Source organism: Mustela lutreola, chromosome 7, assembly GCF_030435805.1.
Source record: "Mustela lutreola isolate mMusLut2 chromosome 7, mMusLut2.pri, whole genome shotgun sequence".
Lineage (NCBI taxonomy): Eukaryota > Metazoa > Chordata > Mammalia > Carnivora > Mustelidae > Mustela > Mustela lutreola.
Window position 1 is genome coordinate 4,981,597 of NC_081296.1, and position 15,675 is coordinate 4,997,271.

The following is a 15,675-nucleotide window of genomic DNA, read 5'->3' on the forward strand; positions in this document are numbered from 1 at the left end:
GCCGGGCTGCTCTGGTCCATCCAGGGCTGGACGGAATTGGAGCGGCGGCCGCGTGCGCAGAGACGCGTGGGTCAGGGCAGCAAGGACTGTGGAGGTCCCCAGGCGGCCTCGGCTGCAGCTCAGGTGTGGAAGGCCCCGGCGTTTCTGACCTGGGACACCCGGTGGGACCTCCTGCAACGGGCCCCGAGTCCCCTGTCCTGGAAGTGGCGCAGTCCGCCTGCGGTCTGCCCAGGGCTCTCGCATGGTACATCCCCCACTGGTGGCGGGGATGGGACCCCCTGGCCCTGGTCTCTGCCCTTGGCGGGGTGAAGGCCCTGGCTGAGCGCAGGCTCCGCGCCACATGGCGACCGGGGAGAGGAGATGCTCCTCCCTGGAAGGACGCAGGCCGTGGTGCTCCCGCACGCAGTGTGTGGGGCAGACTGCCGGCCTCCTTCCGGGACCATCTTTGCCATCACACTGGCCACCCCCCAGGGAGCTGTGCTCCAGAGAGCGGGGCACAGGCCCCTGGACAGGCCTGGGCGGGAGGTTCTCTGCCTCCTCCCAGCTGTGACTGGGACGTCGGGGTCAACGCCCATAGGCCTCTGTTCACTCACTGGAAGAACCCCCCCACGTGGGAACAGGGGCACACGCGGGCAACCTCCATGTGGGAACGGTCAGCACTACGGAGAGCCGTGTCGCACGCCTCACGTGGATTTGTTACTCAATCCTCACTCTGCTCCCAGGAGGCGGGAACTCTCAGCCCCATGGGCCCCGGGGCAGGGGCTCCAGCCAATGTGCCCACCGTGATGCGGCGGGGGCAGTGCGGGGCTGGTGGGGGGGTGACCCGCGTTCACCCGGGCCACGCAAGCCGGTGGCTCTGGGGAGCCAGTGAGATCCCGTGGGCACACAGCCTGCACACAGCCGGTCTCAGAAGTGGTGAGCGACCTCGGTCTCTGCCGAGGGAGGGTTGCGGTGCGCCTGCCTGGGTTGCCTTACCCCTTTGGCCCGCGCAGTTCCAGGAGGCTGCCGGTGTTCAGGGAGGGCACTAACTGCCACACGTGTGCCCCATGGCCCACATGGGGGAGCAGCCCTCGTCCCAGATGAGCCCAGGTTCGAATCCTGCCTTTGTCGATCCCTAGCAGGGTGACCTGGGGAAAAACACTCCAGGTCTCTGTGCCTCGGTTTCCCCATGTGTAAAACATGGAGTGTGGGGGGACAACCCCGTATTCCCCTCCTAGGGCGCTGTGCCCTGGGGCCGCATTAGTACATTAGACGGCACACAAGGACCCGAGTCTCTTCCGTTCCAAAGAGGAAGTCGGAGGAAGTGCTGTGTCCACACGTGCACAGGTGTCGGGCAGGTGCAGACCCGCTGACGGGCTCCTTAGAGCAGCAGCTGCGGCACTCCCGCCCCAGGAGGGGCCGCGGTCAGGGCAGGGGCGGAGGCCGGTCTCTGCTGCCCCCTAGTGTGGACACACCCCTAACTGCTGGACGGACTCTCACGGGGAGGAGACCCTGAGGGCTTTAGAGGGTCCAGCCACATGACTGTCCCCGAGGTGCCCTGGCTCTCAGGACCGGATGGTGGAGAGAAGGAACAGTTTTACTTCTAGGACGGGGCCCGTGAAGGAGGCGGAGCTCTCACTGGCGCTGCCGCGGCCGGCCAGCCCCCGTCCCCCTTCCCTGGCCGGCTTTGCAGCGGGGCAGGGGCAAGGCTCCCAGGAGGCTGGTCACAGGAAGGTGAGGCAGTTCTAAAGCCTGAGCTGGGTTTCTTGTTGCCCCCGTCACCCTCCTCCTCGGCCCCCAGCCCCAGCTGAACTGGAGGGTCCGACTCAGCTACCCTCCTTCAGGCTCCTCGTCTCAGACCTGCATCCCCAGGCCCCCCGGGGAAGAGCGGGGCTGCCCCCTGCGGCCTCACGCAGCCCAGTGAAGAGGCACCCGACGGCCGCACCGCGGGGAAGCCCTCCTCCAGCAGCTCCCACGGCGTGTTCGACGGAAGGCGCGCACACTGCACACCTCGGAGCAGCAGACGCCTGTCCTTGAGCAAACTTGGTGGGCTCTCCTGAGGACTGACCACACCCAGGCCCCCGGCACGGCCCGCTGAGCCCCATTCTAGCAGGGACTCTGCTAAGTCACTCCAGCACCTGCCCCCGACCCTTGATACCCCAGCCCTGGGCCTGCCTTCGCTCAGAACCCTGTGCGGCCGGTTCAGCGAGAACGCCCAAGCCCCTCTGGCTCTGCCTTCGGGCTGCAGGTCCACACACAGCTGCTCCCTGCCACCCACCCCCCACCCCACCCGCGCTCATCGCGGGGGGCGTGCCCTTGCTCTCACTGGGACAGTCCTAAATTAAGTCTTCCTCGTCGTTTTAGCAAGGGTCCAGCACACAATTTTTGTCCGGCAGAACCCAGCAACAGATGAGGACACGGAAGAAGAAATCGTTTGCAGGGAGGAAGGGACGTGAGCAAGCAGAGAGCACGCGACACCTCCCTCGGCATCGGGGCGTGGAAACTGTCACTGTCGTCTGTAATGAACTATGGCCGGCACGGTCAGTATTACTCTGGAAATAAAGTGACAACGCACACAAGAACGCGTGCTTTGTTCCAGTAATCTCGGACCAAAGGACTCCTCTTCAGGGAGTCAAAAAATGACTCCGCTGCGTGCTTGTGAGCGACTGGAAAGAACAGCGACGAGACACGGGGGGCACCGCTGCCGCCCCGGGGCCGGGGCTCCCCATCCTGCTTGGATCTGTCTCCTCTGGGCGCCCGGCACCAGATGAGGGAGAGCCGGGGCTGAGCCCTGCGGCAGAAACCTCTGCAAACTGGCTCTGGTAGGAAGTTGATTGTCAGGATCCAGAGCCCTCAGGCTCCGGTGTCAGCCCAAGCAAGACCCAGGAGGTGAGAAACTCAGGGCAAACCTAGAAACTTCACCGAGAGAGGTTTGGACGCCTTCGGTCTGGCTGCTCCGCTCTCTGCAACTCGGCTGCTGGCTCACTCGGGCTCGGGGCTCATGTCCGGGTTCATGGCCAGGACCGAGGGGGGGCGGGGTCAGCCATGTGAGCAGGGCGGGCTTGGGCTGCAGGTCAGAGGGGCTGCTCGACGGTGAGGTGAAGGCTGTAAGGGAACCAGGCTTCACACCGCGCGGTCCAGCCCAACTTTCTCCCCAACATCGGTCTGGTGAGCAAAATTAAGGCGCAGCGAAACCTTGGAGCGTCACAGCCGCTAAACGCCGGGCGTGTGGACCCTGCATTACAACAGACAGCGTGTAGGATGAGCGCAAGAGGGAACGGCCTTTCTGCAGGAACAGAAAGGGCAGCGATCTCGCTCTGAAGGACACGGGGTCAGGTGACAGGAGCTTCGAGAGCTCCCGCTGCTGTGTTGGTGGATGAATTTCTTCCTTTTATAGAGCTCTCTTAACACTGCTGTCATGTTATCTTCGTAAAAATGAGGATTTCAGTTCCTCCTCTGGAAGCAAGAACCCGGGAAGTCGGGGAATATGAACTCTGAAATCAGAGGATGTGGAACTAGAGTTTGCTGCTTTGAGAGAAACGAGCGGACCCCACACTTGTCCTCGGCAGCCTCACTGTCCTGCTCCTCCCCCACGCTTGTCCTCGGCGGCCTCGCTGTCCACGCTCCTCCCTGCTCTCTCCGGTTCCATCTCTCATGCAATCAGCTGTTGTCAGGGTTGGCTTTTTTTTTTTTTTTTTACCATATTTTTTATAGAGAGCATTAAAATATGACTGATGCTGGCTGCTGGCTGTGTGACGCCCTTCCATGTGTCAAGGCAGGATGAGGGCGTGGGGAGGGTGCCCTCCCCACTGGCCCACGGCAGCACCCATGTTCTGCAGGCTGCGGGAGAAGACGTGGTGTGCACAGAGGAGCGAGGCAAAGAACACTCCGCTCAGACCCTCCCAGAGAGGCGCCAACGGTCCAAGGTCCATGGCTAGTGCGAGAAACTCTCCAAAGATGTGTCGAGTGGCTTCCTGGAATGGGGGTCACCCTCTCCCGCAACTGTGGGGAGGAGCCGCGGATCCAGGACACTGGGTAGAAACCATAAGAGCGAGAGTGCACCTGTCGAGACAGACCACAGGCCTAGGACGCTGCTGGTCCCACTCGGCTGTGGAAAAGCTGGGGGATGGCACCCCACGTCCTTGGATCCCAGCTCCAGCGAAACAAAACAACACTCAGACCAGGAGCAAGGGCAGGCAGAACCCACCCAAAATAGATGCTGCGGGCCAAGGTCTGGGAGACGCTGTGTCCACGAAGTATGAGCGAGAGGGAAACAATGACCTGGCAGCCATCCAAACGTTTGGCGATTACAAAACAACAATGAAAGAAGAAACAGACTGACGATTCCAGAAAAACAGTCCATTCTGGGGGGAAAAAATATAACCCAAAGGGGAGATTCTCCATTTGGACTTTGAGTTCATAAAACTTAATGAAGCCTTGAATTTTAATAAAAACAGCTGAGATGAAAAACAGAATGAAATTAAAACAAAACAAAACAGGGATGCCTGGGTGGCTCAGTGGGTTAAAGCCTCTGCCTTCGGCTTGGGTCATGATCTCAGGGTCCTGGGATCAAGCCCCGCATTGGGCTCTCTGCTCAGCAGGAGTCTGCTTCTCCCTCTCTATCTGCCTGCCTCTATGCCTGCTTGTGATCTCTGTCAAATAAATAAATAAAATCATAGATTAAAAAAAAAAAAGAATGTACCTTTAAAAACAAAACAAAAACAAACAAAAACCCACATCAGAACTGAGAAAAAAAACAGGTACCCAAAACCCCAACGCAGAAGAAAAGATAAAAGTTTCCAAACCGGTAATAAAAAAAAAAAAAAATCCCTGAATCTGCGACGGAAAATAACACCATCTTTTCCGAGAGCTAAAAAAATGAAAGAAAGAAAGATCAACACTCAAAACGTCCTAGCAAGATTACTGAATGTCTGCATTGAGGAAGGAGCCCCAGGGAGTGAGAGAAAAAGCCGGCATTATTCGGGAGAAAGAGCCGCCAGTCTTGGACCAGTACACGCAGTACACGGTTCCCAAGCATCGGGTGGTAGGGGAAGGTCTGTGAACTCCCTGCCTTGATTAGGGTCCGTACTCACTACTGAAGTTGGTAATTAAGAAAGAGATTAGGGGCGCCTGGATGGCTCAGTGGGTTAAGCCTCTGCCTTCAGCTCGGGTCATGATCTCAGGGTTCTGGGATCGAGTCCTGCATCGGGCTCTCTGCTCAGGGGGGAACCTGCTTCCCTCTCTCTCTGCCTACTTGTGATCTCTGTCAAATAAATAAATAAAATCTTAAAAAAAAAAAAAAAAAAAAGCAAGGGACTTAACATAATATGTAAAGGAGAGCACCAGAAGTATCAAAAACCAGAGAATAACCATGAGAACCCAGGGGGGTGAGCACGAAGGGAGCACGGCGGTCTACCTGACGGCGTGCTCGTGTCTCCTAGGCCACAGTCGAAGGCTACCACGCAGGTGTATTAGATAAGACAGAACTGCCAATCAGAAAGTCAGAAAGTCCCATTGACTTTGTTTTCGACAACTTTTAACTCACATCAGCAGGATATGTGGATGTTCCGGACTGCCCCTGCCCAACGCCGGTGAGTCTGCATGTCGGCCGGGCCGGACAGTTCACAGCAGGGACGTCTCTGAGGCTGGGGCTGGAAGTGTTCGGAGGCTCCCCAGCTCACCCGTCGGCGTGGGTTGGGGGGCCAGGGGCACAGGTGTGGCCGCCTGGTGCCTCCAGCTGTATAGGGCCGCCAACGGGGTCATGGGGTCGCGGGGTCTGCATCGCCAACCCCACCTGGCACGCTGCCCAGCAGCACGCAGAAGCGAGGAGCGGAGAGCTGCGTGAACTGAACTGCTCGGGAGAACAGACCAGAATGTTCTGTCTGGTTTCTTCCAGCAATTCCACTGCTAGGGATTTGCCCTTCAGATAAGAATCAAAGTTTTCCGAGATATTCCAGCAGCTCCACGTGCTAAGGAAAAACCCGGAGAATGCAAGGGTCCCCAGGCAGGCAGTGTGCAGGCCAACGGGGAGGTCACCCCCACCACCAGCTGCCCACTGGGGCCCCCTGCAGCTGTGACCGGAGCCCCTGCAATACTCCCCAGCTTGCCCCAGCCGCACCGCCGGGGCCCCCTGTGGTCAGTACTTCAGAACAGCCCCGTATAAATGGGATGGTCTCACGCTCACCCCAACGCAGCTCCAAATCCCTCAGGGCATCCCAGATTCCCGTCAGACCCGCGTACCTCTTCCCTCTTTACGGGGGCGCTGCACTATGCCCGACTCCTCTTGGCTTCTTGCCATCCCTCCTCTGCTCCTAACCACAGGGCCTTTGCACAGACGGTTCCTCTGCCTCCATCCCACCTCCTGGCACTGTGCACCTCTTGCATCTAACAGTTGCTGTTTTGTGCGTGATGAGTCCCCAATGGGTCATCACATTTCAGGACAGCAGGGGCTGCATCTACACTGTCCCTGGCACCCAGACGTGCCCAGCATGTTCAGACACTGCAAGCACGGGCTGACATGGCTGCACGTTACACGGGGAGCAGTGAGGTTAGGACATCCTGACGTGGAAAGACCATGAGGAAACACAGGCTCCCTTAGCGCAGTGTGGAGGTACACTCCCAGCGTCCAGCTGAAACCACGATCCAACCACAACAGTTGCTGTCTCGGCCAGAGAGCACCGAGAGCTGGCAGATGGCCGCTGGGGCTGCCAGGGGCTCGGACAGCCCTTGTCGGGACGAGGCCCGGTGGCTGCAGCTCCAGCCCCATGCACCGGCCCCCCTCACCCCGCTCGAGGTGCGGGAGACGCAGGAAGCCCTCCTCCTAAGGGGGCTCACGCACACGGACCCCAGGATTAGCTCTGACCGTGCCTAACGCCTTTAGGCTGGCCAGGAGGGCAGGTGGAGGTGGGGAGACCGTCCAGCCGCAGCACAGACCTGCGGAGCCAGACGGCGCGCTTCAGCCCAGAAAACCCGAAGACCTGCCCAGTCAGGGGACGTGGCGGCTGGAAGGAACACGTCACTACAAGATGTTGAGCAAACTTTTTTTTTCTTAGAAACAACTTAACGGGAGCTTCCCCTGAGAGGCGGCAGTGGCAGGGGGAGGCACGAACTTGTCACTTTGTACCTTCCTCAGTCACATTTGGAACCACGCACATGCGCTATTTTTGATTTGAAAAAGTCACAACGGAAGTCTTGTACAAGTAATTTTAGTTCTCACCAATGACACCGGCAGCTAAATCCTGCCGGCCTGACGCACGAACAGCCACACCCGGCAGGAGCGGGTGGCGCGTCCCCGCAGCCCAGGACGCGACGAGTTGAGGCACTTCATCAAAGAACGGGCAGAGGAGAACGAGGTCACGGGGTCCTGTCCCACCTGCTGACTCCCGCCGCCCACCCTCAGCACCGTCCCGCGACGTGGCACGCGCGAACCCCACGCAGGACAGGAAACACAACCCGGACCCGGACGACTGCATAAACCCACACACGTACCGACAGCCCCCCCGGGACTCAAAGTAGAGGACAGCCGCATGACGTCCTCCGCACCGATGTGGGGGGTCAGACATCGGGCCATCCCACTGCATGTTCAGAACCCCGAGTACGCGCAGGGCTCCCAGGGAGGGCTTCACGACAGTCCCGAAGGCCACGTGTGCAGCCTGAAGAGCCCGGTCCCGCTGAGTCTGCGTCCGTCTGGTCAGCACGCGGCAGCCCCGGTGAACAGAAAGGAAGAAGCACAGACCCGGCGCGCCCGTGGGCCAGGGCCGGCGTGGTGACGGAAGCGTGGCTGTAGGAGTCAGTGACACCCCCATACCGAAATGGGAAAAGCATGTCGGGCTTCCGCATACAGTGACTTTATGGTAAACGCGAATGTGTTATTGTCCAATGTGAATGACAAGACCCCGTCTTCCTTCCTGAAGCCATTCAGACAGTTCTTCTCACGTGGACCACAAACTGGTCCTATGGGAACTTCCAGAAGAAAGCAGGATGTTCTCGGCGAGGGGTGCCCGTGGCCGCCCCGCCCGGGGAGCAGTCTTCCGTCCCGAGGGCTCCTCCGAAGGGGCCGCGGCGGCCGCTCACAGCTCCTCCCTCTTACTCCCAGCTCGATTGTCTTCCTTGGCAGCCTTGGCGGCCCGAGACTTCGGGGCCCCCTCCTGCTGCTTCTTGCCCTTCTCTTGCTTTGTTTTATTCTTCTCCTTGCCCTCCCCGCCTCTGCCGGGGTACACCTGCCCCTCCAGGGTGACGTCGGCGCACCTGTCCTGGCTGACCAGGAAGTCCTTGATCTCCCAGGCGTAGCTCCCGTCCCGAAGCATGAAGATGGCGCGGTCTGATCCCACGATGAACCTGGACGGAGACGTGCGATCGTAGGTCAGCACACACCAGTAAAGCGTTCAAGGGCAGAGCCGCTCCGCGGCATGTAACCAGAAAAAATAATCCCCCCCAAATCCAACAAAACTACAGAAGAAAAACCTGTAGTTTTCAGGGCCAAGTAGCTACTGACATTAAGGTTCAAAAGCACTAGCGGACTGAAGGGGTTCATGCGTCTGCTCAAACCGCACACACGGCACCCGGCTATGCGTGGTGTGGACGCTCGCGTGGAGACAGTGTCCGCAAGGGGTCTGGGGGGACCGCCGGGGCTGCGGGAGGCGGTTACCCCTTGAATCTGTTCTGCGTCCTGAGGCACCCAGTGAAGGTTTCCTCTGCCCAAAGCCTTCGGCAGACAAAGGGTGAAAACCACGGGCTTCGGCTGGGTTGCGGTAAGGGGGCCGTGAAGGCTCAGAGATACACTCGGTCACCGGACAGAGATCCCAAGCCCGGAGGGTCACACGTAGGCCAACATTCAGCAGGTCCTCAGGGGTGAAGACGAGCAGACAGAGGCCTACACAGCCCTTCAGTGTGGCCAGGGGCACAAATCCCCAAGGGCCGCACCCCACCCCTCAGAGGGCCCTGACCTCCCCTGCGCCCCTCGCAGCTGGTCCCGCCGCAGAGAGCAGCGCGCCCTCGCGGGCACTAAGTGCTCCCTCCTACTGTGTCACCGCTCTTCTCTCCGCACCCGGGACACAGGAGGACCCTGAATTTCAGGACCGCTACTGGGGAGGAAAAAGGCAAATCCTCAGCACTGGGCCGAGGGCCGCGCTGGGCTGCGAGCACCGTGCCCTTCACCTTCCCCCAGCCCTCGGCTCCCAGCCTGAGCGTGGGTGCGGCCCCCACGGAGGGACCTGGGGGCACACGGTCGGGCTGTGCTGCATCTGCCCAGCGGACGCTAACCTGCTCCACCTCCCTCAGATAAAGTGACAGTTAACGCCACCCTCCTGGGGACAAAGGCACAATGCAAGGCCCGAGGCCCCATCACAGAGCTGGGTAATGACAGCCGGGAGCCACCCCCACAGGGGCAGAGCACACGGCTGCTGAAGCGCCAGGCTGGGCACCTGACACTCGCGTGACATCGCGTGTCCGCTCCACCCCGACAGCAGGAAAGTTAAAGATTCAAAGAGAAAGAAAACTTCAGGATCAAATGAGACAGTAAAAAAAAGCTTGCTGGCTGTGACCAACAATAAACGCTCTTCTAAAAAGAAAGAGAGAGAAAGAAATACACGGTAAGAGAAAATCAGAGACAGGAGAGGCCAGGGCACGAGGCGAGGACCGTCAGCAAGGACACGCCACTGCGGCCACGGGAGGAGGCCGGGCACGGCCTGCCGCGTCCCCAGCTGGCTGGCCGGCGTTACCTCTGCACGTCATAGTTGGCATTGAAGAGACTGCCCTGCCAGAGGCTGGTGATCTCCTCCGTCTCCTTCTCCGTGGGGCTCCCGGACACGGTGACGAACATCATGAGCGTCTTCCCCTTCTTGGTCATCTTCAGGATGCTCTCGGGCTTGCCCGGGTCTATCTGTGAGAAGTCGATAGGCGCTGAGGGTCTCTTGTGCTCCGGGAGATCCCCTTCTTCTATGTCGTCATCCTTCTGCAAGAAGAGCAGAGCACGGGCGTGGTCAGATGCGCTTGCTGGCCGGCAGGTGCACGCACACGTGCACGACTTAAGTTCTCCCAGGAGAAAGGAAACCCAGTGCTCACCCTTCTTCAACCTCTAGGGGAAGCCCTAGTCTCCAGCGGGACTTAGCACCGGTCACCCCAGGTCACCAGAGACCCTGCATGACGGCTTATCAGCGCTTTCCTCTGGAGGAATCTACCCAGCATGGCAGAGTGTAAAAATGACCATGTTCTCCTTCGGTCCTACAATGAGCTGCAACACAGCAAAGATGTGTCCCAGACCTCGGAAAGACAGGACTTAGGGACCAATGTGCTGAGCACAAAAGTCAGACGTGCTGCAAGCCCGCTATCTAAAGTTCAAGATCCAACACAATTAACCTAGGATGACAGAAACCAGAAACAGTGGTGACCCCTGAGAGGCAGAATGAGATGAGGTGGACTGAGAAGGGACACAAGGGAGCTTTCTGAGGTCACGGGACTGTCCTCCTATCTCGGTGGTGGCGTGGACGACACAGGTGTATCCCTTTGTCAAAATTCATCTGCATTCCACGTATACCAACGTGAACTAAACAGTCAGAACTAAACAGTCAGAGACTGAACAGTCAGAACAGTCAGTCAGTTCTAGTTAACAGGCTTGGTTCTTGCAGTGGTGTGAACCAGCAAGCCTCAAACCACCGTGCGAGAATTCTAGGCTTCCTCCCCCGGACAAGTAAATATAATAAGGGTAACAGCAATCTTGTTCTCCACTTCGGGGAAGGGAGTTCTAGGCCCAGAAGGGGGACGAGCACGCCCTGTGGCATCAGGCTGCGTACGACTGGGAGGCACCGAGGGAACACGTGACTTTTGGCAGGTAGGCAGGCAGGTAAACAGACTGATCAATAAAAACAGGTAAAAGCCAGAGTTCCTTGGAGAAAAGACTAATACTATTCTCAGCCATAAAAAGAAATGAATGACTGGTAGGTGGTCCCCGAAAACACTCTACTAAGTGACGGAAGCCACTCACAGAAGACCTGGTGTGTGAAGCCACTGGTGAGATGTCCAGAACAGACAGAGACTGGTGGCTGCTGGGGCTGGCTGCAGGGATGGGAGATGCGGGGGAGGGGGAGTGAGACCAGATTTTGTTTCTGGGGTGATGACAAGGTTCTAAACTTGAGGCAGGTGACAGCTGCACGACCCTATGAAAACGCCACTGACATGTGCGCTTCAAATGGCTGAATTGTGCGGCAAGTGAATCACCTCTCAATACGTAGGTTACCAAAGAAAACGAAAAACGACCAAGCTAAAATGAAACAGTCCCTGCGTCGCTCTTCCATGGTCCTCCTGACAAACCAACAATAACGGACTTTTAAAATATTTTCAATAAAGGGGGAGCACAAGAGCCATCTACAGCAGAGCTTGGAGCCGGCCCCCGTTCATTCGATCTGGGATCTAGCATTAACCTGCCTCACCACCTGGCTGGCCTCACGCACAGAAGGCGATCTGCAGCCAGGGGCTCAGCTGTCCCATGAGGGGATCTGGGGTGGCTTAGAAAATCCCTTTCCTCACCTATAATGGGAAGGGGGGGGCGGCATCTCCCTCCTAGGGTCTGGGGATTCGATGACATGAAGACCAGCAGGAAACAGCCTGTGCCGGCCCCAGGCCTCACGCCTCCAACCACCCACGGGAACCCCACGGACGCAATCAAGCGGGACCGCCTGGCCGCCAGAATCCCCAGCTGTTTCCGTCTTCGTTCGACTCTTACTTCTCTGTAACATCTGCTACGGTCTCCTGAAAACACCTCAAGACTTCTGGCTGGCTCAGGAACCTAGGACATTTGCGTTTTTCACACTGATTTCACTTAAGAGCTCAGGAAATTAGTCCAGTAGGTCACAGGAGGCATTTAATGAAAACTCAGTAATCAGAAGTCCAGGGCGTAGAGCAAGGGTACGGACCGTTTCAAACAAAATTTCCATCTTCTAGCTTTATGTGTGTTTCTATTACAAAATAAGCGGGGGTAGAACAGCGCCACAGCATGGCCACCAGTCCAGCTCTATGGCTCTACTGGTCCCGCCGCTTCTTCCCTGCGGAATCTGACCTACTGTCCTTATCTCTCTCTCTGAGGAAGCCATCAAGCCCCTACCCCAGGCACTCCCAGACCCAGGCCAGCCCTGCCTCTACACATTTTCCAGAGGCTTCCCCACTTCTCCACTGCAAAGCTCAACTCCCCTTCCGGCAGATCCTTTCCCTGCTCCCGAGGTCCCTGATGGTAACACACGAGCATGAACGGAGCCGCTGGTGCCCAGCCTGCAGGACGGCCCTACAAGGCTCCCACGGAACATGGGGTAGGTGAGGCTCAGAGAAGACAAATGTGACTCGAGGCCACATGGCAGCAGGGGTGACACAGAAGAGCAAGCCCACATGGCTGGCTCTGGAACCCCTCCCTGCAACCTGCCCCTACCGTAAAGTGTCATCAGAGAATGACGGGCCTTTGGTTTTCCTACACCAGCTGGGACTCAGCATTGAGTCTCACACAGCAGAAAAGCGTTCCCTTGCCCCAGCCCCACCCCCAACACGCGCGGCAGGCCTCTCCACGGCACACCAATTCTCCCACTGGTGGAAAGGAGTTGGGGGATGGATTCAGGGTTCGCCACTGGGGGAGGAAAAATCATAGCTGGGGGGCGTGGGCACAGGGGAGTGTCTGTAAACATTAGCTCACCTGGTCTATCCTGCACCCTGCCAAGGGGGATGTTTCTGGCTTTACGGTTAAGGAAAGGGAGAGTCACAGTTACCAAGCGGTAAAGCTGATTCAACACCCGTGCTTTGAGCAGATCATGCCGTCTCCTGCCTGGTCACACAACCCACCAGCCACCAAGCTGAGCGTACGATCTCTCATGTGTCTCCCTTCCGCTGGATCCTGCAGCTTCTGGCTTAACCCAGGCCCTTCTCGCTACCTGTCAGCTGCACTTCTGTTCACCAGTGTGGACGGCACCACAGTGAAAGTGTTAAAAGGACAGCCTTGCAAGTCAAATGACAAAGTCTGAAATCCAGTTTACTTGCTGTGTGACCTTGGGCAAGTTACTGAGCCTCTCTGAGCTTCCCTGTCACCATCTAGAAAACAGGGTGAGAGCTTGAGATGAGTGAATGTGCTCCAAGCAGTCCGGTTAGCTAACGAAAACTCAGTAAACATTAACCAAGGAGTCGTTTCTACCTTCAGATTCTCTCCCTGCCCATCCGTCCTAACCTTTGCCAACCAACCCATTTTTCTAACCACGACATCCCCTACTTGAAAACCTCCCACAGTGGAAACACCCGCTCCAGGGTATCCTCCGAAGCCTTTAAAGGGTATGATGAACACCATGCAGTAGCCATGGGCAAATGCTCAATCTATCAAGTGAAAAAATGAACAGCAGAAAATTACACCAATGCTATGCTCTCAGCTAGAAAACTGTCCGCACAGAGGGAACACGAGAGGGTGAACGCACACTTCCGTCCAAAGGTAGGGATGATCACGTGTGAGCGTCCCTGTATCCCAGTATTTGGGTCATCAAACTCATCTGCAATGGCGTACTGCCTTCTAAACAAAGTGCAGACCCCAGAGCATTTGAGGTCCAGGCCGCCCTGGTCCCTACCAACCTTCCCTTAACTTCGGACAGAGCTTTTTCCAGCTAAGCTACCAGAAGATTCACATGCCCACAGCTTCCAGTGGGAGTTGCGCTACCCTACCTTCTATCTGGGCTTTCTTAAAGCTAATCCTCCTGCTACTTTGGGGTGGGTATGACTAACGTCTTCATTTTTCAGATAAGGAAACTAAAGCATGGACAGGTTCTCCCGTAGCGAATCTCACAAGTGTTCTGAGACCCTGCAGTCCGATTCCAAAGCCTGGACAATTACCATTTGCACCTCCTGCCCCGTTCCCTCGTGCCCCAGCCTCAGCTCCTGTGGACCAGCTCCCACACCCTCCTCCAGTATCTAAAATGCCATTTCCTTCCTGGGACCTTTTGAAAGTCCCAAGACACTTTCTTCCTTTTTTACAAAACTCAGCAGTTCCCAGTTTGTATCAGGGTTACTCGTCCTGTCACCTAGTTCCTGACAGTGGGACATCTGGCTCGTCTCCACCACTCCGCCCCCCCACCCCCACCGGCTGCCTAGCTCCCAGTCTTAGTATTTCCGGCGTAGGATTTCTTCAAGAGGTAGCGTTCTTACTCTGGGGGATCAAAACCTTTATTTGCTCAAGTCCATAAAGAGAGACAGCAAAGGGGGAAGGAACTGCCGCACGGAGTTCCCTCCTTGTCCGTGGGGTGCACACCCAAATCCACCCCAATCTCGCCATCAGGGCTGATAACATACGAAAGTACAAGTCTGCTCCCTCCCAGCCCAGCTCCTCTGACGGTATTTTAAACGGAAAGCCTCTATCAGACACGACCATGTGCACAGAGATACCCACAAAATACAGACACCAGCGTGGGGAAGGCTTCATCCGGTGAAACCTCATTCTGCAGATAAGGAACCTGAGGCCTGGAGAGGAAACAGGGCTTGCCCAAGATACACAGTGAGCAGAACCCACGTTTCTGACTCCACTCCACCAGCCGCGCCAATCAGCCGGGACCATCCAACCGCCTTTGCAAGGGAAAAAGGCACATGTTCTCCTTTGCTGAACTTTCTCTAAAAAGATTACACACCCGGGTGCATGCGCTAAGGAACCGAAAACCCACTCTCGCAAACACGCCTCCGCTCCTTTGAAGGCTTCCTGAGAGCCGGCAGCCCTTGCTTCCACCCCGGCTCCCAAAAGGAAGACACCCCCCCGCCCCAAACTACAAAACTCTGGGCAGAGAATACAGCAGCGAGAAGCCCGAAGTCCTGCTGACCTGAAGTCGGGCCAACGACTGAAGCTGGGATGACCCTCGCCCTCCTACCCCACCCCCATCCCCGAGCAGAGCGGGAAGGGCCCCCTCCCCACGCGCCGGGCGCACTGACCGCGGGGGCCCCCGCACCGAAGGTACCGAAGGGCAGAGGCGTGAGGGCCGGCCCGGGACCCGCGTGGCCCGGGAAGCGGGACAGGACCGTCCTGGGGGGACCCTGGGGCGGGGGGCGGCGGGGGCGCTGGGGGGCGGCGGCGGCTCGCGCGCGGCAGCCAGCGGGGAGGCCTGGCCTGGGCAGAGGGGCCGTCAGGGGGCCGGGAGACCCCCGGGCGGGGCGGCGGAGGGCGCCGGGGGTCAGCGGGAACGGGGCCCGGGACGCGGCGGGGACGGCCCAGTGCGCGCGCGCGGACCTCCCACTGCTCCAGGAGACGCGCCATGTCCGCGTCGTTGTAGTCGCGGATGTCCTTCTTCTTCCGCGGAGGCGGGCTGGCCTCGCCGGGCGTCCGGGCCGCGCCCTCGGCAGCGGAGGCCCCGGGCGGCAGCGGCGGCAGCAGCAGGTCGGAGGCGCAGAGGAGGACCAGGGCCGCGCGCGCCCAGCCGGAGGCCGCCATCTTCGCCCGCCGCCGCGGAGACCAGCGGTGCGCGCGCCGCCGGGCCCCGCCCCAGACACGCCCCCAGCCCCGCCCCGGGCCAGCTTCCAGCCCCGCCCCCAGCCCCCTCCTGTCCCCGCCCCCAGCCGCGGGCCGGCCTACCAGGCCCCGCCTCGTACCCGCCTCCAGGAGCCCCGCCCCCGCGCCATCTTGGTCCCGCCCCGCCCCCAGGGTCCCTCCCGCGGTCCGGATGGGGGTGTCTGCCCGAGCCGGGTCAGCGCGGGTCGCCG

At 58.7% G+C, this 15,675-nt stretch overlaps 1 protein-coding gene across 1 annotated transcript; it reads right to left on the reverse strand.

Moving 5' to 3' along the window:
* Window positions 1–7,005: 7,005 nt before the first annotated feature.
* Window positions 7,006–15,458, reverse strand: MESD (mesoderm development LRP chaperone). The gene is made up of 3 exons (XM_059179835.1): window positions 15,206–15,458; window positions 9,699–9,931; window positions 7,006–8,316 (listed from the first exon to the last, which is right to left on the reverse strand). Exons 1-3 carry the CDS (start codon window positions 15,404–15,406, stop codon window positions 8,049–8,051), a joined length of 702 nt encoding a protein of 233 aa, XP_059035818.1. The 5' UTR covers window positions 15,407–15,458; the 3' UTR covers window positions 7,006–8,048.
* Window positions 15,459–15,675: the final 217 nt, after the last annotated feature.